The following is a 23,837-nucleotide window of genomic DNA, read 5'->3' on the forward strand; positions in this document are numbered from 1 at the left end:
TGTGGATCAGGCCCAGAGAGAGAGGCAGGGTCTGATCCGTAGCCTCCATGGAAGCTATTGATCAGCCCTTGCCTCTCTCTTTCTGTCCAGGCCTCTGCAGGGGCTGCTGATCAGGCCTGCCTCTCTGATCAGGCCCAGAGATAGGCCCAGAGGTTCTGACTGGCATAGAAACCAGACCAATCAGAATCAAATCTGGGTGAACTGTGAGGAGCCAATGGCTGCCCAAGAGGCAGAGCTTTTGACATTGACTAGCATAGAAACTGACCAATCAGAACCAAATCTAGATGAACTGGGAGGAGCCAATGGCTGCTTAGGAGTTGGAACTTTTGACGCTGACTGGCATAGAAACCAATCAATCAGAACCAAATTGGCTGGCAGGAGAGGGCAGTTGGGGGTGAGATTAGGCCTGCAGGGAAGGGCAGTTAGTGGTGATCAGGCAGGCAGAGGCAGTTGGGGGCAAGATCAGGCTGGCAGGGGAGAGAAGTTGGGGGCATGATCAGGCCGGCAGGGGAGGGCAGTTAGGTGCAATCAGGCAGGCAGGCAGAGGCAGTTAGGGGCAATTAGGCACTAGGCAGGTGCGCGGTTAGGAGTCAGCAGTCCCAGATTTCGAGAGGGATGTCTGACTGCCGGTTTAGGCCTGATACCTGTGGGATCAGGCCTAAACTGGAAGTAGGACATCTCCCAAGGGGTTCCAGATTGGAGAGGGTGCAGGCTGGGCTGAGGGACCGCCCCTTCTGTGCACAAATTTTGTGCACTGGGCCACTAGTCTACTCATAAAAGATCTTGCTATCCGCCAGTCACAGATCACAGCCATCTTTTAATTAGTCCCTCCTCGCCCTAAACTCCAGTGAGCAGATTAATGAAACAGAGAGATTTTAGTGTTTCCTTTAGGAACTCTATGTCTAGACCCATGAAAGAGGAACAGGGTTTTATGAATGTGTATGAATTGACTTTAGAGCATGATTTTCTGAGTCACTGGGGTTTTCTGTGTAATTTAGTACCACTCAATGCAGGGCCATGATTAACTACTATGAGTTTAGCTCTATTGTATTAAAAGAATGAATAGATACCACTGAGGAAGACACAAGAAGTTCTCAATGGGATGAGCACTGAGATGACAAAGCACCTCTTCACAATTCTTCACTTGTCTTCTTTCCTTCATCTTAATATTCCTTTCTTAATTATGTAAACAATGTGCTTTTTAAAGTATAAAAAACATCTCTACTTTTAACTTTCAAAACCTTTTTACCTTATTCCTATTTTCCAAATCTTAACATTCTATGCATCCCATTCTTTCATTTATTAGTTTTGCTTAAAAACCAAATAAATTCTGAAACTGTTTAGCACTGTGTTTTTTAATGGTACTGATGATTGAGGATGGAAAGAAGGGGGCACAAGGGTGTATAAAAAAATGTTAAATTTAGGACAATTTTAAAATAGTAAAATGTTATTTTTCAAACATTTGCTTTTTTTTCTTACCAGTTTCATCTAAAACACTCTGAAGTAACTTAGTCACCACTCTCAGCTTCTCATATTCCAGAAATTTCAAATTATTTTAATGTATTCAATTTTGTCTTTTCTACCATGAAAAAGGTCTTGTCTCCTAGCTAATCCAGGTAAGCTATGAAGGACCATTCATAATTCTAAAAGTTTGGTAACTTTAGCATATTTGTGTTCAGACTCTGTCTGAGTGGTGTTTCTGAAGGGCATGCTCCTAGCTCTGATTGCAGTTGATCCTGACAACAGGCCCCTTACTTCTGACCTGTGCTCGGTGGACCTCCTTCTGACTGGCAGCCTGCTATCCTACCAATGGCCTTGTGCTCAGCTTGCATGTGGTACATGCGAGGAAGCCCCTCTTTGTCCCTTTGTCTTCATGATGCCACATCTGGAAGCCTAATTTAAAGCTGGTAACCCTAGTAAGTCTTGGTGAACGAAACATTGAAATCAGGGTTTTAAAAAGGATGATTTAATGAGAGTAGAACTCAGTGGTAAACTGAAGGCAGAATACGGCATTTGGAAAGCCTGACTTAAGATAAAGTAGTGAAGGTGAAAAAAAAAGCAACTTTGAATCTGAGAGATGGTTCTAAACAACACAATGATAGGACTTGTGTCTTTTATCCTTTAACTCAAAACAAAGATTTATTGAACATACACATAGTCTTAGGTACTAGCAACAATGGCAAAAATATCCTTAATCAACGTGATGATTTATATTCCCCAAATAATTAATACCTCACATATGATATGTTTAAGAAACATTCATTAAATTAGATTGTCATTGATAAATTAGATTTCAGTAGAAAATAAATAAATAAAACAAATCAGTTAATTTGAATGCAATATTCCTAGCCTGAGAATTGTATATATATATCACCAGAGGCAGGATGGAGGTGGGGAGGAATAATTTGAGAGAAAAGCAATTTAGGAAAGCGTATTTGAGAACCTTTGAGTTTGGGCTAATCCCTGTACAGTTGTTCTTGAAAATCCAAGAAAAGAAGAACTAAACTCGCAATAATAGCTCAGTGGGAGTCTGGCCAGGTCTGTCTCTGATGTATCACTGCCATAATTTTAGGGACTTGAAGCAGATTATCAGACAGACAATGTACACCTAGCTACAGGGACTTTGTTCAAAGCCCAGTCTAGATTATGGAATGGAAACCGGAACTTGTGGGTTCCTCCTCCATACAATACCCATGATGGTCTCTCCCGTGGCAGTGACGGCTGGGGAACGAGAGGGGGCGCTGTGCCACTGCTGGCACTACACTTACTCGGTGCAATTATAATGTTGTTCTGGCAAGCCCCTTAGAAGCACAGGTCCCATCTGCCACCAAACCCTTCCTAAAACTTTACATAGGATTGGTTTAAAAGCCTGGAAAAAATCTCAGAGCCTGTTGTTAATCCCCAGGGAGGACCCTCTTGTCACAGGCGCTGGGCTCTGAGGGATGGTGTGTCCATTTCGATCAGGTTTAAAGAATTAGCCAAAATTGCTTTCATTATTTTAAAGCCTGACAGAGATCCTGGCACCCAGAAAGTGCTCAGTTAAAGTTTGTTGGTTGAACACATGAGCAATAACCCCTGCCATGATGAATCTGAAATACAGATGAAGAGAGAAGGATCCCAAGCCACAGGTTTTTTTACACACAATTGTTCATAAACATAAGGTGTTTTTTAAAGACATATGAGTTATCTTCAACCCAAAGTAAATGCTAGGCTTCTTGAACTCGGTGTCTGCATCTTTGAGTTTAATTCCATCTTCCCACCACAAAGAGCACAACCATGTGATCAAAAGCCTGGTACTGCCTTAAGTTGGAGATGATTTCGGGATAGAGATTTAACCTCCTTTTCATGACTCATTGAGAGAGCCATATTTCTTAGTCTGCTCATTAGAATATAATTTATCTTGTAGGATTTCATGGTGCAAAATACAGAGAGGGTCAGATTCAAGAGTCACATTAAAGAGTTTGTTTTTGTAGTTTGCTAAGTGAAATTATAAGTAACAAGAGAATAAATAAATAAGTGAAAATAAAAGCATGAGCAGTCACTTCTAAGCACCATTGTAGGCACTACAAAAAATACATGCTTTATGTCTTTCTTAAAAAGTAGGCCATTACGTGCAAATGCTAAGAGTAATTTTATCTCTCCTATAAATACAAGTTAGTATTTTAGGCTCCAAATCCCCATATACATATAATCTACTGTGGTAATGAAGACAATGCTTGCGACTTAACTTCAGGGCCAAATGTAGCTTTATTAGTATTTTAATAATAATGAATAAAAGTATATGTTAGCAATAAACATGTTACTTAAAGTGTAATCACCTTAAAGAGCCAATGATAAATTTTAAGAAGTTGTGCAAATATCACATTTACTCAGAATTCATTTTTTGTGCATTTAATTGTTTAATTAATGTGAAAGAAGACATTTAGTATTTAACTGTACAGATATAGTAGAACAAGTTATTCCCACTTATTCAGATTGAAAATATCAAATGCATGCTTGATTTGATTATCCAAATAAATATTAATAAGAAAACAATGTTACGTTTCTTTTTCTGTTCTTACTTTTCTTTCTTCCTTCCTTTATTTTAGTTTTTATTAGTTCAGTCAGTTGGGTTTTTGGTGGGTCAGAGAGAGTTAAAAGAGGAGATAAAGAAAGCAAAAAAAAATAAATAAATAAAGAAGGATTTCAAATACTTTTGAAAACTATAGATCGTTCTTCTGTTATGCCCAAAATAAAACTGTATCTTTCCTTTTGCAGAAAAATGTAGTCAAGCCATTAAAACAAATCTTGTGAAGAACAGCATGACTAATGGTTGCCAGGCTTATGCACAGTTGGTGGGTAACCCTGACCTCGTGGTCACCACCTGCAGTGAGGAAACCTGGATTTTGGTCCAGTCTAGTCCACTAATCAACTGAATAATCCTGGGCAGGCCTGCCATCTCCCTAAAACTTGGGATTCTCATTTGTAAAGTGAAGGGCTTAAACTCCACAATTTCAAAGGTTCCTTCTGGTATTTTAAAAATTATTATTCATTAATGAATAGCTGGTGTACAATATTATATTAGTTTCAGGTATAGGACACTGTAATTTCACATTTGGATACATTACCCTGTGAGTACCATGCTAAGCCTAGCACGACTTATTGATATTCTCCTTAGTCTATGATCATAAGGCTAAGTCCTTTCCAAATAGGACTGGGCTCGTCCAACAGCAGCTGAATGGAAACAGATGAGATGCTTCCATCAGACCCAAAGGTGTGGATCTTTATCTGCCTGGGGGTGGGGTGGGGCAGGAGGCGGCCTTTGTTATCAAGGACAAAAGTAAAGATGGGAGTAAAGTTATTTGTTGAAAAACTGGAGAATAATATATTACATATGAATTGGGTTAGCATTCTTTAAATAGCTTTGTAATGTCATCTGATTTTTGCAATATCTTTTGGGAAAAAAAGGTCCATGAATGGACTTTTTAAGAGCATATTTGGAAAAAATTCTTCTATGCCACTGCATTCTGTATTCATGAAGTATGAAACATTTTTGGAAAAAATGGTCTTTGGGAAAATAATTATGGTCTGTCCCAAGTTATGTATTCATTTGGAACCCTGAGTTTCAGTATTTTTCTCCTAAACTTCAACCATCTCTTTCCCTAACCAAATTTCTTCACCCTTTCCTCTTCCCTCATATAAATACAGATGCACATCCACACATACTTTTAGAGGAACTGACTGATGAATTTAGCATTGTGCAAATTCACTGTCAGAGGCTGAGATGTGAGTTTAGCCTAACATTTAATGACAACATGGAACCATTTAAAGCCTGCAGGTGGAGCAGATGGGGCTTTGATTCTCTCCTTCCCAGCCCTGTGTTTGGTGTGATGTTGGCCCAGGCTCCTCAAGATTGCCAATCACAGAGTGGGAGGAGGGCCCCATGCTAGGCTGTCAATCACAGAGCGGGGAGGAGGGCCCCATGCTAGGCTGCCAATCACAGAGCAGGGAGGAATGCCCTAGGCAATGTTGTCCTCACTCCCTGTGTGTGTCTTCACCCCTATGTTTTCCCCCATTTCATGTTCTCCTTCTCATCTGGTGGATTGTAAACATTCAGTGCCAAAGGGCTATTGGTTACACCAATTCTTGGGCAGGACTTGTGACATAGAAACAATACCCCAGAAATAAATTTGTTGAAATGGTTGCTTTCAATTGGAGCAGATATTATAGGTGACTTATATACCACTTCCATTCCATTCTGTACTTTTTTCTTAAAGGGGTTTCCCCATCTATTTTCACTCCATCTTAAAATGATTCTATGGCTGCATACAGAGAGATGACCCCCTGCGAGACAACAATGGTGATAACACGTAGGGCATTGAGTGCATTACCTGGAGCCACGGAGGCAACAGGAGAGCCCAACCTAGAAAGGTAGTCTCCTAGGCGCAGCCCGCCTGAGACTTCTCACTACCCGACACTGTCCCAAATCATGAGTTAAAAATAGCAAAACAAACAAAAAGCTAATTGCTGTTCTCATTTATGTTAGGTCATTTTTCTTCTGCTTTAAGAATAAGACAGGTGTCTAAAAATAATGTACACATTTCGCCCTAGCCCGTGTGGCTCAGTGGATAGAGCGTTGGCCTGTGGACGGAAGGGTCCCGGGTTCGATTCTGGTCAAGGGCACATGCCTGGGTTGCGGGCTCGGTCCAACATGCAAGGTGCAGCCAATCAATGATTCCCTCTCATCATTGATGTTTCTACCTCTCTCTTCCTCTCTAAAATCAATAAAAAAAAAAAAAAACATATAAAAAAATAATGTACACATTTGGATTTAGAATGGTTATATGGATATTTTATTCACTCCCAGTGACTGGATAATTTAATTTAATTTAATTTAATTTAATTTAATTTAATTTAAGGACTGGTCTATTCACAATTATGTGATGTCAAGTTTGCTTATGTGACAAGGAGATGACAGAGGAGACTACCTATTGGCTGGGAACAGGAAGGTCTTTCTCTCTTCCGATTTGAAATTTTTCCACTCTTATTGTCTAGAAATAGGAGAGCAAAATATTGGTCATGGTCTCTAACAGCCGTTACTCCAATGCACAGGGTCCAGAAGACAGGAGTACTGAGAGCAGATTGTTTCCAGGGCTTTACTAACTTCCAAAGTAGAAATAGTGGTACCACACACTTAGATGCAGGAAAGCTCATTCAGAATAAGGACAGGCTGTGGGCAATGAGGTGTCGCAGGGCCAGCAGCTTCGGGAGCTTCTCTGCCCGTGGCAGTGCCCTGTGCAGGAGGGACCACGCAGGGCTGGAGGAGAGAATGGATCTGGGCGTCTGGATGGGGAGTGCCCATTTCACTGGCCGGGATGTGATTTTGGTGAAACTCTCCTAAACTTCTCCATCAGTTAGTTTACTTCTTTACATCGTTATATTTCTTTTTTTAAATATATTTTATTGATTTTTTACAGAGAGGAAGGGAGAAGGATAGACAGTGAGAAACATCGATGAGAGAGAAACATCGATCAGCTGCCTCCTGCACACCCCCTACTGGGGATGTGCCCGCAACCATGGTACATGCCCTTGACCGGAATCGAACCTGGGACCCTTGAGTCCGCAGGCCGGCGCTCTATCCACTGAGCCAAACTGGTTAGAGCCGTTATATTTCTTAATAGTCTCTGAACTTCTTGAGCTATGACATTCACTTGTACTCAAATCTATTCCCAATTCCTAACCAAGTTCAAGCATGAAGTAAGATCGTGTACATACTTGTTGGGCTGAATTACATTGAAATGATTAGGTCACTTGTAGTTCAGGGGAAAGCAGGGTAAGGGACATTATACTGAAAATGCCATCAGTGACACATAGAAAGACCACACGAACCTAATGAAAATGGTACACAAAAGATATGGTTAAGAAACAGAAATGCTATAATAAATACTGTCTTTTACCTGCAAAAGATCTTCAGTTCGCTTGTGAGAGTGTTGTGCAGGGCCATGAATTATTGGGAGGTGTGGGAGCAGTGTTATTTGAAAGAGGAAGATGACTGTGACTGCATGTGGACAGGTGAGGCTCAGCGCCCGCTGTGCGCTAACTGGGATCCTCCGTGGTGTCTGCTGCATGTGCCCGTGCACGTGTGCATGGAACTGTGCTGTGGGCTCCGTCCAATCTGTGTCCATTTCCTGCATTCACCTGCTGTTCTCTGAAGATAAAGCAGGCATACACAAGTACAAGGCTTGCAGTATGTTAAAATTGTTTCCCAACGTATGGTGTGAACGATTGGCATTTCCAAACAAGTGTCTTGGAGGTGTGTCTGCACCTCCCCTCACCTGCATCTTTGCCAAGAGAGAAGTGGCCGGAGCTCAGCTTTCTCTTCCTGATGACCCTGTCTGCTGAGGGCCCTGGCTGTGGTTTTTGTTCCTCCTCTTTGGTGAGGATATGGCTCTTGTCTGGTTTGGTCAAATAACTCAAAATATTTCTCAAACATTTGTGTTGGGGAAAAATCAAAATATGCTTTGCCAGTTGATTTTTAAACACATTTCACAAACAGAAAAATTAATCCTTGTGTTTTTCATTAATGTTCCTGCAATTTGATGAAATGCTGCTCCCTCTGAATTTTCTGGATAAATAATCACCCTCATAATCCTATATATATTTTATTTAAAAAAGGTCAAATTGACTTTTTATGAAAGCCATTAATGCCATGAAATTTACCTTTAAACTGAATAACACACTTTTAATTTGTTTTGACTAAAGTATCTCTAGATTTCATGAAGTCATTTTGCAATGTCCTACAAGAGCAATTGTAAACAAAATGGAAAAAAAGGAAAAGAGTGTTTGTAATGATATGCCTTCTTTCCTTCCTTTCTTCCTGCCCTCACCATTCCATTCCTTACATAAGACGTTATGAAAAGTGCACAATGTTCCTGATACTTTGTTAAGGTTCGCAAAGAGCATGCCACCTGTTGGAAGACACACACAGATGAATAAGATACTACACACCTTTTAGATGTCCAACATGCTATGTGAAGAGCAGCATACTCTACAGGAGACTGGGTAGTCAGGGCGTGAGAGACAATCTGGGAGAACGTATCTATGTTGTCATTGTTGAGAATACACCTCTGCCCCACTGTTCCACCTTGTGGCTGCATCAAAGACACTTTAGAAAGCATACTTACCATATTTAGGGAAGGCTGGACAGGTGACTACTGAAGTGAATATCACATTAAAGTTTGTGCAAGATCAGGACTGTTCTCTATTACTTTGTGCAATTAAAACTAGGAACTCATTTTCCAAAGATTTCACACAATGGGGAGTGAGAAATCTCAATTATTCTGTCCCTCTAGATGCCACCATTACAAAGGTCCCTGTGACCTGAATATGAGAGTGTAGTTCAACAACGCTTTTCCCTTTAAAACTCTTCCTTCTTAAAGAATAAGCTCAATAGCTGTAACTCGAGGCTTTGCTGAAACAGTTGACTCAGGAATGGATAGATAATTGGGTTTTACAATTAGACAAGTATGGGTGAGAATTCTGGCCACGCTATTTTCTAGTGTTGTGACCTTGGACAAAATATCTTTAACATCTCTGAACTTTAGTTTCTCCAACTGTGGAGTAAACACATAAATGTTTTTCGAGGTTGTTGTGAAGAGGAGATGAAATAGCACATGGAAATAAGTAGTGCTGGCCTTGTTCAGAGCAGGTGTTAAGCAATCAGGGTGGGAAATGCCATGCTTCCTTTCATTATGGGCTATCTCTTCCTCATAGAATGTGCCCTCTTTCTCTCCTGTCATTTCAGACAACTGTGATGACCCACTAGCGTCCCTGCTTTCTCCAATGGCCTTTTCCAGTTCCTCAGACCTCACTGGGACTCACAGCCCGGCTCAGCTCAACCGAAGAGTTGGTGAGTAGGGCAACTGATTCTACAACACAGCCATGGGTAATGGAAGAAAGTGCACCTCCATGCACAGAGAGCATGTATGAGAGCAGTGCTCAGAGGGAGGGTGAAAAGAGGGGTTTCAGTGGGATGAAATATGTCTCCAGGCACAAAATGGATATTCAAATTATGCTGATTCCTGTTCCCCCAACCCACATTATTCCTCCTTAACTGTCATGAAAGGCTTTTGAGAAAATATTAAAAAAAAAACACCACCAAAGAAACAAAAAAAAAATTGCTTTATTTTTTAGTGTTTCATATATGTCACACAAACAGCTACAAAAATATATTATTATTATTATTATTATTATTATTATTATTATTACTAGAGGCCTGGTGCACGAAATTCGTGCACAGGGGAGGGCGTGTACCTCAGCCCAGCCTGCACCCTCTCCAATCTGGGATCCCTCTCACAATCCAGGACTGCTGGCTCCCAACTGCTCACATGCCTGCCTTCCTGATTGCCCCTAACCACTTCCCTGCCAGCCTGATTAATGCCTAACTGCTCCCCTGCCAGCCTGTTTGCCCCTAACTGTCCTTCCCTGCAGGCCTGGTCACCCCTAACTGCCCTTCCCTGCAGGCCTGGTCCCCAACTGCTCTCCCCTGCAGGCCTGGGTCCCTCCCAACTGCCCTTCCCTGCAGGCCCCATCACTCCCAACTTCCCTTCTCTGCTGGTTTGGTCACCCCTAACTGCCTTCCCCTGCAGGCTTGATTGCCCACAACTGCCCTCTCTTGCAGGCCTGGTCCATCCCAACTGTCCTCTTCTGCTGGCCATCTTGTGGTGGCCATCTTGTGTCCACATGGGAGCAGGATCTTTGACCTCGTGGGGGCAGCCATCTTGTGTGTTGGAGTGATGGTCAATCTGCATATTACTCTTTTATTAGATAGGATAGAGGCTTGGTGCATGGGTGGGGGCCAGCTGGTTTTCCCTGAAGGATGTCCCAGATCAGGGTGGGGGTTCCCTTGGGGCATAGGGCGGCCTGGGCGAGGGGCCTGTGGCGGTTTGCAGGCCGGCCATGCCCCCCGGTGACTTAAGCGGAAGCCCTGGTATCTGCAGTTTATTTATCTTCTACAAATTGAAACTTAGTAGCCTGGAGTGGAGCCAAGCCTCCTGCTTGCTCCGTGGTGGCAGCCATTTCTGTTGGGATTTATTTATCTTCTATAATTGAAACTTTGTAGCCTTAAGCAGAGGCCTGAGCCCGCTAGGGTGTGCGGAAAGCTGGGCTTCCTCCATTGCCGGGGGCAACCCTAGACTCCTGCTCTTTCCAGTCCTTGGCTGCCGCCATTTCTGTTTGGGTTTACATATCTTCTATCATTGAAACTTTGTAGCCTAGAGTGGAGGCCTAGGTCGGTAAGGACAGGCGGAAAGCTTGGCTTCCTCCATTGCTGGGGAAACCCAAACCTCCCTCCTTCTCTCTGTTGCCATAGCCATCTTGGTTGGGTTTATTTGCATATTTGCTCATGATTGGCTGATGGGCGTGGCTTGTGGGCGTAGCGGAGTGATGGTTAATTTGCATATTACTCTTTTATTAGATAGGATTATAGCATTTTTATAATAAGTATGAATGAAACCTACTAAAATTTTCCTATGATAAGTTTAACCCTTTGCACTCGGATGTCGAGTGTAACTCGACATGGTTAGCAGTAGAATAAAGGAATCGAAAAAAGCAAGCAAGTGCAAAGGGTTAATTTTTACAATTAAATAAGTGTTGTTAATGCTTACAAATATTAAATGCTATTGAATAGAAGTAAGAAAATACAAAAGAAAATATATAACCCTACCAGCTAGAGATACACACAATAAAATGTTGGGTGAGTATCATTACAATGTGTGATAAAAATAAGAACAGACCCCCCCTAACAAGCCTTTTATGTTAAATTTATTTTAAAAATAGGTTATTATATATCTAAATATGCATATTTTAAATCAGATCTTGATGTTGGCTTTTATTTTTACATAAACATATAGTTTTATAGTTGATTTAAAAAATTTTAAATACTAAATATCTGATATTTGTATATCTAAGAAATGGTATAAACTTTTTCAAATTGAGAAACATAATTTTGTATGTAATTTCAATAGGTGCATGAATTAGAGTTCATACTAATAATTCTTAGCTATATTTTCCCATTGATATGTGAGACCAATCACATTAGTAATTTTTCCAATGTTGAGCTTTGCAATCTGGAATCAATTCTAATTGGTTATTGCATTACTGATGTTTCTTTTGTAAAGTGTAGAATGATTTAACTTGTTAACATTTTAACTTACAATTTTTAATCTTATTAATTTGCTTTTTTTGTTTTTATATTTGTTGTTTGTTTTGTACCACGTTTCTTAGGTTCTATATTTAATAGGATCAATAATTCAGAAGTTAGCAAGTTCTGTGTCTTTGTTAAGAAAGGAGTTTAAGAATATTATTTTAAAGAAAAAATAAAGAATGGCCAATTATGTATATAGTGGGAAAGTATTAATAATAATTTTTACTAACACTCTCTTTGCTGAATACTCTGTTCTAAAACCTTTAGAAAGTGTTCACCTTTATTAAGGTATGTAGTTTTTACAAAGATAAAATAAGGTAAGCTTACCTTTTATGTTCAAGTAGGGTTCTTGAGGCTTAGACAATTTTCATAAACTTGCCTAAAATCAGAGATAAGAAAGGGAAATGCTTGGATTCAAATCTTAGTCATCTAATTAAAAGGCGTTGCCCCTTTCAACCACATAGGTTAAAAAAAGTAAAGGATCATTGAAACTACCAGGCAGAGGTCAAATGCTGGCTATGGCATTTACTTCCAAGTTCTGTATCGCCTGCCTTGCATTATGTATAGAATGAGACCAGACTTGCATGTGTAAGAAGACCTTTCTCATTGCAGAGTAGAGTTGCTCTGGAGTCAGAGTTTTCCACTTGTCATTTCGGGAAAAACTTCCAATCAGCAGAGTTTTAAAAAAAAAATATTTTATTGACTGGTTGACTTGAAAGAGAGAGAGAGAGAGAGAGAGAGAGAGAGAGAGAGAGAGAGAAAGAGAGAGAGAGACTGGAGACATCAATTTTTGTTCAACTTATTTATGCATTCATTGGTCGATTCTTTTGATTCTTGTCTGTACCCTTCCCGGACTGGGGATCAAACCTACAACCTTGGCATACTGGATGACACTCTAACCAATTCAGCTACCCGGCCAGGGCCCAGGTGGCAGATTTTAATGTGGTCTCTAACAGGGCATCCAGAGCCAGACTTTGTCTGGCAAATGTGAAGGGTTAGGAAGTTATTACCACCTTGTAGTTCCTCTGCAGGTTCTGGGGAAGCTGTTAGTCTGGCCATAGGCCACTCCTTTCATAATAAAGAGATATTGACAGCACAAATGTCTCTGATTCAACTTATTACAATGGTCCTAATCACAGGAGAATTGGGGTGCCTGAGCCTAGGTCAGCACAGTGATGCAGAGACCACTCTTCCTTCTCCCAACTAGACTTTAAATTGGGAAGACCATGCAAGAGACATAGTCATGGAGCTGGAATGAATTGGCCTAAAACTCACATCTAGCATAGCCCTCAGGGTGACAGCCTTCCTTCCATTCAGCATGCCCACACATGACCCTCAGCAGGAATTAAGCATAGACTCAAGGAGATATTAGATAACTAGTTCTCATCCAAGCATCGTGCATTTGAGTCACTTGGAAAGCTTTACTAGTAGCAGTGCCTGATTCCATCTTCCAGCTATCTATAATAATCTACACTAATAAAAGAGAAATATGAAAATTGATCATACCTCCATGACACCCACCAGCCAATCAGGAGTGAGTATGCAAATTAACCCAACAAAGATGGTGGGTTAATTTGCATATGCAGGTGCTGAGTGAAGACTGAAGTCTCCGGCCTGAGTGAAGACTGAAGATTGAAGAGTATTGGCTTCTCCACTGCAGCAGGAGCAGAGAAGCCAAGCCTCAAGGGTTGGCTTCTCTGCTGTGTCTGGAGTGAAGGCTTGGGTCCTGGGTGCTGGAGGAAAACCGGTGCCAGCAGCCAAGGGAAGGAAGGCCTATTGCACGAATCTTCGTGCAACAGGCCTCTAGTAAAAGCATATTATGCTAATTATACTGGACTTCCTTCCTGACAATCTTCCAGATGAAGCAAAGGCTGGGCGGGAAACCCTGGTCCTGGGTGCCAGAGGGAAGCCAGTGCCAGCAGCCGGGGGAAGGAAGACCTACTCTTGTACGAATTTTGTGCATCAGGCCTCTAGTTCTGCAATAATTGTCTGGAATGGAACCCAAACACAGATATAGGTAAAGTAAATGAGTATAAGCTTTTCAGGTGATTTCAAAATACAAGGGTTGCAAACCACTAGATCAAATGAATTTGTAAATAACAGATCCTTCTATTAATATTTATGGAGCACTTGCTATGTGTCAGACACTGTGCTAGAACCCTGACCCATAGTTAGTAAAAACAGGCACAAACCCTGTTCATAAAGTACCAATGGCTTTTATACAGAACTAGAACAAGCAATTCAAACCTTTATGCGGAACCACAAAAGACCCAGAAGAGCCACAGCACTCTTGAGAAAAAAGAACAAAGGTGGAGGTATCCTGCTACCTAATAACAAACTATATCATAAGGCCATAGTAATCAAAACAGCGTGGTACTGGCATAAAAACAGACACAGAAATCAGTGCAACAGAATAGAGAGCCCAGAAATAAACACATGCCTATATGGTCAATTAATACAGGGGTCGGCAACAGTAGATTTATAGTTGTGACTGCACAAAACACAGTTTATTCTTGTATTCTTATTTATCAATCATTGTATTATTTATTTGTATTACAACTGTAAATCTACCTTTGCCCAACCCTGTATATGACAAAGGAGGCAAGAACATACAATGGGGTAAAGATAATATATTTAATAAATGGTGTGGAGGAAATTGGACAGATACATGCAAAAAATAAAACTAGGCCACCTTCTTACAACAAGAATATAATAATAAACTCAAAATGGATTATAGATTTAAATTTAAGACTCAAAAATCATAAAACTCTTAAAAGAAAATATAGGCAGTACAATCTCTCACATTTCTCTCAAAGTAATATTTTTTCTAATATATTTCCTCTGACAAGGGAAACAAATAAAAAAAAAATAGGATAAATATCAACCTAAAAAGTTTTTGCACAACAAAGGAAACCATCAACAAAACTAGGAGACAACCTACTGAATGGAAGAAAATATCCACCAATAATACATTCAATAAGGAGTCGATATCCAAAACTTATAAAGAACTCATGCAACTCAAAACACACACACACACATCCAATTAAAACATGGGCAGAGGACAGTGGAACTGAAAGGAACTCATCCAAAGAGTACATGCAGCTGGCCAATAAATGTATGAAAAGCTGCTAAACATCACTAATCATCTGAGAAATGCAAATTAAAACCACAATGAGATCTTATGGAATTTCCTCAAAAAATAAAAAATGAAACTGACTGTGACCCAGTGATTTCACTTCTAGGTATATATATGAAGAGACCCAAAACACTAATTTGAAAGGACATATGCACCTTATGTTTATTGCAGTGTTATTTACAATAGCTAAAATCTAGAAGAAATCCAAGTGCCATCAATAGACAAGTGGTTAAAAAAAGTGGTGGTACATGTATACAGGGATGTATTACTTAGCCATAAATAGGAATGAAATTTTACCATTTGCAACAGGGTGGATGGAGCTAGAGGGTATTATGCTAAGTGAAATAAGTCAGGAAAAAATAACAAATACCGTATGATTTCACTTATATGTGGAATCTAAAGACAAACAAGCAAACATAATAGAGGCAGTCTCATAGATGCTAAAAACAGACTGATGTTGGCCAGAGGGGAGGGAGGCTGGGTGCTAGGTGAAGGGATTAGGAAGCAGAAATTAGTGGTTACAAAATGGTCACAGGGGTCTAAGGTAAAACATAAGGAATATAGCCTATGAAATCATAATATCAATGCCTGGTGCCAGGTGGGTACCTGAAATATTAGGGGGAATGCTCTAAAGTATATGATTGTCTGACCACTATGCTGTACACCTGAAATGTATACAGAATAACATTGATGTAAACTGTATTTGAAAAAATAAAATTTTAAAAATCATTTACATGTATAATGCAAATTACTATACAATTAATTAATAGCTAACTTAGTAATAATATTAATATTAGTATTTTGTTATATATATATATACAATATAAATTATGTGCATGTGTATATAAACATATACATATGGTAGGTTATCTAGAGTAAGGTGAATACATATACACGTGGTTAGATATGTATAGAGTCAGAATTATATATAGAAAGAGGTGCATATATACAGGGCTGAAAATTCATATACATCCACATATAATAGAATATGTACACACATAAATATACAAATATATGCATATATAAATGTATATAGTAATATATGTGTACATATACACACATAATACATATATAGAATATGTACAGATGTAATTTATAATATATTAAATAATTATGTAAATGTTATTAAGAACAGATTTGGTCTATGGGTTTTCTAAATATAAAATCCAGAAATTTAAGAAAACAATATAACTTTTTATTCTTATTGAAGATATTAATGTAGAGCAATGATTCATTTTTTTTCCTAAAAATAGACATGTTCTCTCTCCACTAAAATGGCTGAGAAGTAATTATAGTCCTGTCAAATGAGTACTCCTTTCCTACATTCCTTACTTTAAAACTTCCTTTTTTTATTTTAAACATGAAAGACATCAAACATACCTCAAAGAGCAAACTATTACACATGGTTTGAAATCTAGGATACTCTCATGCCGTGGCCAGTATGCTCAGTGGTTAGAGTGCAAGCACACACCACCTATGGTCATGGGTTTGATTTCTGGTCAAGGGCACATATCTAGGTTGTGGGTTCTTGTGCCCCCAGTCGGGGCTCCTTAGCAGATATACAGGGAGATTTACAGGAGCATCTTGTTTTTAATTTGAATTCTCCATATAGTGTTTTAAACTGCAAGTTCACAGCCAGATGCTAAAGGAATCCTGCTCTGCACAGTCATTATCAGGTGTAGCTTCTCCCTGAACTGGTTGGATTGTGTGCCTAGTGGTTTATAATTGTTTTCTGTTATCAGTGTATGTCCATCAGCATACAACTAAATATCAGAACAATAATACACTGTTGACCCAGAGAAAAAAATATATCTACCAAGAAGGGCTCCTTATGTCCAACTGGGCTCCAATTTACAAACAGCCATTGCCAAACAGCGGCTTCTCACCAAGCAGCACTTCAGTCAGAAGCCAGCACTGCACTGCCTGCCTGAGGGTCCCTGCTGTCTGAGCTAACCCTTACAAAAGAGTTCCTGGAATCCTGTTTCAACCAATAGAAGTGAGACTTTCCCCATCAATTGAAGTTTTACTGCTACACTGCCATTTAGCAAGTTGAGTGAATTTGTTAAAAATTGCCCCAGGATGATATCTTCATTGACCAATCAGAGTGGCCCCACTTAGGGAGGGCAGTGCTTTTGGGACCAATCAAAGTGGGAGATTTGGAGTCCTTATTTGCATGAGGTCAGACCAATCAGGGATTGGGGTGTGGACTTCTCTCTAAATAGGTCAAATCCCTGTAGCTCCAGAAGTTCACTTCCCCATTACAATGAGGGCTGTGTTTCCGCAGCTGAGTTGAAACATCAAAGTTGTATTGATGGAGTGAAGAGGAGCAGAGCTGTCTAATGGGACAGGATCCTCACTGAAGAGCCTCCTGCCTGAGGCCTGTCACAGTGTGCTGTTCCATAGCCATGTTATGTTGTGTTATATGTGAGCTATAACACTCTTGAGCTGCCTCACAACCATGCTGTTCTGCTGCCATGCTTATCGCAGTTGAGTTGTGTGCACTGAGTGAAGTTTTCTTCCTCACCGTACCCCATGCTGAAGAGTCCTATTGCTATGGCATGGTGCCAATGACCATTGACTGATAGTACTTAGCACTATGACAAGCCCTCACTGTTCTAAAACCTCAAGGTATATCAACTCTACCTCGCAACTACCCCCATGCAGATGTCATTGTTATCTCTATGTCATAGGGAAAAAGTGCCATTGCACAGAGAGAACAACAATGGATATTAGAATAACTCTAGGTAGATTCAAAGCTAGTTAATGTCTTACAAGGTAATAAAATCTGGGGATTTATTACCTTACAAGGTAATAAAGTCTTTTCTAGTGAACAAACCTAAGTTAACATGTAACTTCACAATTTCTAATGTATAATCAAGCAGTGAGAAGCATAACCAAATGACAAATACATTCTCATGGAGACTTAACTAATCAGAGTGAACTTGTTAAAAATTGCCCCAGGATGACGTTGAACGTTCACACTGTACTCTCTTTTGATTTCCAAGTTTTGGATAGTTTTCTTTTAACGTACTCCATTCATTCACTTATCACAGCAGTTTATGAATTCCTGCCTTTATCTGTCATCCTGCTTTTAACTGTCATCCAGCCTCTGCACATTTTTTAAAGGAATGTCTTGGCATTCTACCCAAGATGAATTCAAATTGTAAAACCCTTGGCCTCCATAAAACTAAGTCCTCTTGATTGAGTGGAGTATGCTCACTGGCATCCTTGCAGCTCATCACTGCTGAACAGTTTCACAAAGATGAACTTCCTGCACCTTTTAAAATTAGCTGCTGAATCCCCTGGCATCATAGACAGGTTTCCCCTGCCATCCGAAAGTAGAGTGTTTACTATGAAATCTTTCACAGGCAAAAATGGCGTAAAGTAAAGAAACAATTACCATTAATGAATGTTGTGAAGCAAAATCCTCCTTGAATTGATTTCCATTGGCATAAACAGGTACTAATGTAGCTCTTTTGTAAAATCAAAGTGGTGTAATGCAAACTTTCAAAAACCAGGCAGCCCTTTGACATACATTGAAAGTGTGTGCTCAGAGCTCAAGCACTCACATCCTCTGACCTATTCCCAGGAAGAAATGTGCACAGCTGGTAAGTGTGTCCTGTCTGAAGTAGGGATCAATCAAAAGTTGAAAAGAAGAACACATGAAAGGTGTGATGATGGGAACGCTCAGAGTCTGAGTAAAGCAAGTCTAATGAGCTCTGTCAGCGGCAAACTCATCTTTCTGAGAGGGAGTGCACCGGGCAGCAGCCCGTGAGCTGAGGCAGGGCTGCGGTGCACAGGGTCTGGGTCACCCCCGCCGAGGAGGATGTTGGAGGGCGAAGCCACGGTCATAGCCACCACACCGCTATCTCATCCACGGGAGGGATTTGCCAGTGGAATCTGTGTTCTCTCACTTCCATGCCCCTCCGCCCCCCACTCATCCACACACAAAGAAATGAAAAGCTTCAAAGAAAACTCATTATTTGGGGGTCGGGATACAAAACAGATTAAACTGGATGGCAGATCACCATTCACGTAGCTTCCAGGTCCATCTGTACAGTTGTGGCTTAGCAGGGATCTGACTTTGTCAAATGTGATTTGTTTTGTGGCAAGAAAGCTTTTGATCTGGGCCTTAGAGCCAGCTGGCTGCAAGAAGCACTTTCTGTCAGCAGGAAGCCGCGGGTGAGACCTGCTGAAAGGGAGAGGAAGGCTTTAAGTTACTTTGTATGATTAAAAGCAAATAGAAACAGTCGTCTCTGGCCCCATGAGAGGAGAGGTTTGTACTTTTCTTTCCCAACCCCCTCAAATAGAGTTTTGCAAACACTTATGTTTACCTTTTGTTCATTGAAATGCTAATTCGTCTTCCACACTCAATATATTTTTGAGATGCTGCCTGTGTAAATTGAGATTATGTGTTTCCAGCATGACAATTGGGTTGCCATGGAGAATTTGATATTTTATGTCAAGGCATTTGCAGCTTCCTGCACTCATGGGCTGATAGAGAGGGCCCTTTAGCAAAGATCCATGCACACCTTTGCTCCCTTGGGCAGCACTGGTTGCAAATAGCCAAGGACACCTGAAGGTCTTTGCAAGTTGCTTTCCAGCTGCCATTATCCGTTCCTCCATGAAGAGTGGATTGGGAGAGTGTGGGAATCAGGGTTCTCACAATTAGCATGATATCAGATGTCTAGGGACTTGCTCCAGATAGCTAGGCGGCAATCCGGGCATCCCACTTCACAGGCAGCACTCCAGCACCCGCCTGCAAAAATAGCGCACGCCTCCCACCTGGATCGATTGCGCCAGACGTCGCATGGACGGGCTCTAATCTGTTTAAAATGGCAGCGAGGTGTCCAGAGGGCCCGTTCCTGCTCTCCAGCACCTTGTCTTTATGCTGGCCTGCCCGAGCTGCCCTGGAAGGCAGGCGCCGGCCCTGTGCTTTCCTTCCCTTACTCCTGGGAGCACAGACCCTGTGTGGGAACAGGGTATCACCTGGGAGTTTGTTAGGAATGCAGAGCTTGACCTCTGCCCCAAATCTGCTGGATCAGAAGCTGAGCTTTAACAACTCCTGCATTTGCTGATTCAAATTCGAGATGCACAGTTCTAGAGCATCCCTGAGTCCTGCTCTATCAATGCTTACCAACATAGCGTTTTTACTCTGGATCTCAGGGTTGGGGGAGGATGGAAGTGTTAATCTAAAAATAAAAGGTCTTTCAAATTGAGGGGCAACACGCATTTCTTTGTGATCAAAAATAGCTATTTGTGAAGCACCAATTCAGGCAGAAACCCAAATAGCACTTGTGTTAGGAGTTGAAGGCAAAGGGTCTCTATGGGAAAGAGGAAACCGTTACACCAATTGAAGGCCAGCATTTCTACTGGGGCAGAGGAGATAAAATAGTGATGCTAATTCTAAACAACGTTTTTAATTTTCAGCCCAGTAGTCCTAATGCCTGCTTCCTCATTATCTTTGGGAGCAGTTATTTGGGCACAATGTTACTTTATGTGCAGCCCAAAGGCTATTGTGCCCTGTTTTGACATCCCAAAGGTTCTAGACATGAGATGTGCAAGGCAGTTGCTCTGGCATGGCAGCTGCAGCTCCATTTTAAAGTGGCTTCGTTTATATTATTGTTTACAGGAGGAAAGCAAAAGTGGCTAAGGGGTTATGAATAAGGAACTGCTGGAAACTGGGAACGTGAGCTCCATTTTCCTCACGCTAGTACTCTAAGGTAGTTGGTGTTTTCCACTTTTGTAAAGATGAGCAAGCAGACTCAGAGAGCCCAAGTCACGGAGCTAAGGGTACTCAGCTAATTATCGGTAAGACGTGGCTGTGACTTTAATTCTCTCTACTCCATATGAACAAATATCTGCATTCACATTGACCTGGGATCTTAAGCTGAATAAAAATGTTGTTGGCATAATAGTCGCCGCTTCCAGGTAATGCTGGTGTTTCTGCTAGAACTGTCAGTGTTTTAACAACAAAGTTTAGCCCTAACCGGTTTGGCTCAGTGAACAGAGCTTCGGCCTGCGAACTGAAAGGTCCCATGTTCAATTCCCATCAAGGGCATGTACCTTGGTTGCGGGCACATCCCCAGTAGGAGGTGTGCAGGAGGCAGCTGATCAGTGTTTCTCTCTTGTCAATGTTTCTAACTCTCTATCCCTCTCCCTTCCTTTCTGTAAAAAAAAAATCAATAAAATATATTAAAAACAACAACAACAAAGCTTGGATGTTCAGGCATCAAGGGAGAAAGACAGATATGGGCACTTCTGCCTCCTCAGTGTCCCTAAAATCATACTGTGGCCTAATATGCTTATGGACAACATTGTTCTTTACCTGGATATTTAAACAACGACTGGGTCTCTTTTCTTACTAAGACAGCTATGGAGCAGTGAGAGATATACATGAGATATGTGTGAAAGAGATGCAGAATAGAAATCTGAGATTGAACATGAGCCTTGAGTTCCTGCCTCAAAAGAAGACAAATCCAATGTGATAACCCTTTCTATTCAGCCAGAGTAATTGCAAAGCAAAATGTTGTTAAGAGAGGAAAGGGGAAACACGCAGATCCTTTTGTCCACTCGTAACATCATGCTTAAAAATTCTAAACATCAACCTTTGGCATAACAAAAGTTGTAGATAGGTCTGCACAATTCAATCCTTGCATTTTTTTTTTTTTTTTCTGATAGCTAATCACTTCCTTTGACAAACCACACTGACATTTTTTCCTAAGGGGTTCTCTTTAAAATGCTTGCTCAGTGAATCACCATTGATACCGCTAATACTTTGCAGAGGCAAGATGTTATTCTCTAGGTCACTGTATCTAACTTAAATCATTGTAACCCAAAAACGTAGTGATGGAATTAAGAGCAGGATAATTAATGGCATATATGTGTCTAGTGATTGGCAGTTTACTCCTGCATCTTCAATAGTGTGGAACCGGGAGCAAATAGGCTGTATTTGAATAGCATGGTGCAGAGTGGGTCCTCTTGCTTTGTCTAACCTGTGGTTGTTTGAGTGGATCTACTCAATCGAGTAATTCAATTCATGAAGAAAGTGGTGTTCACTGAAGACATTGTGGAAATGTCATTATAAAGATGAGGAAGGATTATTGCATCCACCACACAGTGACAATGGTGACATAAAACAAACCTCAAGGAGCCAAAAACAGGTGTTGATATAAACAAGGAGCTCATCTTTCTCCAGGAATCCAGCTGGAATGCTCCTCATCCCGTGGTGGTCCCTTCCCTGGGGCCCCTTCTCAGTGTCTCAAACTATGATTACCACACTTATATCCTACACCATCAGTTGCTTATGTCTTGAATTTATTTTTCTAATCAATACACGTGATTGATAAAAAACCCAGACTTTATAAACAAACCCTTATCATTTGTTTTACTAAGGACTTGTTTTCAAAGAATCTCTTCCACAAAAATACCGGAGCAATAAGATATTGCCCTTGGAATAGCTTTGCTAACATAAGCATGTGTTCACGGAACAAGAACTCACTGGCTTTATAAAGAACCATTAGCTTGAAAAAATTAAATTTTTGAGACTAGGCATACAGAGATTAAGAGATGTACATAATTCTATGTCTATATTAATTAATTAATTAATTGAGCTAACTATTTGGTGATATTTTTTCTGTTTCGGTCTCATATTTTCCATTCTTATAAAAAGGATTAGAAATAACCTTTTGAATGAGAGCTGGTGCATTAAGTTCAAGATGCCATCCTCAACGTCGACTTCATTCTGGAGCTAACCCGCCTGCCCATCCAGCGCTTCTGCCAAACGCAATGTTCTGGGAAAGAAAGCCCTGGTCTCGGCCTCCTAGGCCTTCTCTTCAAGCATCCAAAGGCGACTCCTCAGAACTGCCCGAGGATGGTCATCACCTAGGAATTCCTTAGAAAACGTGGATTGACTGGGCTTATCCCAACTACCTAAGTCAGAAACTCCAGTAAAATATCCCAGAAGCCCTTGGTTTTCCAGCCTCCCCAAGAGAACCTGGTTTTCCAGCCTGCCCCTGGAGAACTGCTGCCTAGAGCAATGGCGCTTTCCCAGGACGCAGGGCCCAGGGCCCAGGACTCACAGCACCCAGTTCTTCCAATCCCACAGCAGCGGGTCCCTCAGGTCACTTCACCATAGCTTGGGCATGTGTCCAACACTGAACCCCATCACAGTCAAAGGGAGGAGGGGTTACCTTACTGGCTGATCACCTCCTTCTCCTCCTTGAGCTGTATCTCCTGCCTTCTGTCTGTTAGGTGGCACATCTTCCAGTCAAAAGAGTAACTTCCTGATGGGGGTTTGGACTGATGCCAGAGTTTTTTTTCTTGGGTAAAAACATATGATGAAACTTTTGGGGCAACACAAACACACTTCTCTTTAAGCATTTTGTGCCCATAGGCAAGACATTTATATTATCTTATTTGATCCTTGATAAAGTACACACTAACTATATAATTTTTATAGAAGTAGATAAATGACTTTAACAGTCACAGAGTAGAAAGCAACACCAGACTTAGACCAGGCACCAGCTTGCCAACAAAATTGCCCCAGTCTTTTTTTTTTTTTCTTTTCTACATGACTAAAAATAGGAAGAGTGTCTTATCTTGCTGCTGAATCTTTTACACTGCTTTATTCATGGATGGAATTCAATAATTATATATCCATTAAATCAGGAATAGATTATCCATTGAAATTCCCCCAGGCCCAAGCATCGGATGGGTAGAGTTAGACTGTATTGATTTGCCGAGTTAGAATGGAGCCCGGCTTCCCCACTTTACCAGGGAGGTTCTAGAGCAGTGTCAGGCAGCAGCAGGCCCTGCAGGCTGCAGATGTTCTGCAGCTGTGCACGCTGATAGGGAAGCCTTCAGTTATACATGCCGTTGAAATATGGCTACAGCTACTAAGGAACTAAATTTTCAATTTAAGTTAAATCAATTTTAAAGTAAATAGGCACATGATCCTTACTGTATTGAACAGCGTAGTTCTAGAGGCCTTCCGAGTGTTATGCATGTGACTCTCAC

At 40.9% G+C, this 23,837-nt stretch overlaps 1 protein-coding gene across 2 annotated transcripts in view; it reads left to right on the plus strand.

Moving 5' to 3' along the window:
- The window catches only part of CNTNAP5 (contactin associated protein family member 5), an 864,792-nt gene that overhangs the window by 183,029 nt on the left and 657,926 nt on the right, over positions 1-23,837 (plus strand). For both annotated transcript variants that reach the window (XM_028133206.2, XM_054723360.1), the window contains exon 2: positions 9,284-9,388. In XM_028133206.2, the coding sequence (XP_027989007.2) occupies positions 9,284-9,388 (105 nt within the window). The remainder of the gene's footprint in view (positions 1-9,283; positions 9,389-23,837) is intronic.

This window comes from Eptesicus fuscus, chromosome 11 (genome assembly GCF_027574615.1).
Source record: "Eptesicus fuscus isolate TK198812 chromosome 11, DD_ASM_mEF_20220401, whole genome shotgun sequence".
In the NCBI taxonomy this organism is placed as follows: domain Eukaryota; kingdom Metazoa; phylum Chordata; class Mammalia; order Chiroptera; family Vespertilionidae; genus Eptesicus; species Eptesicus fuscus.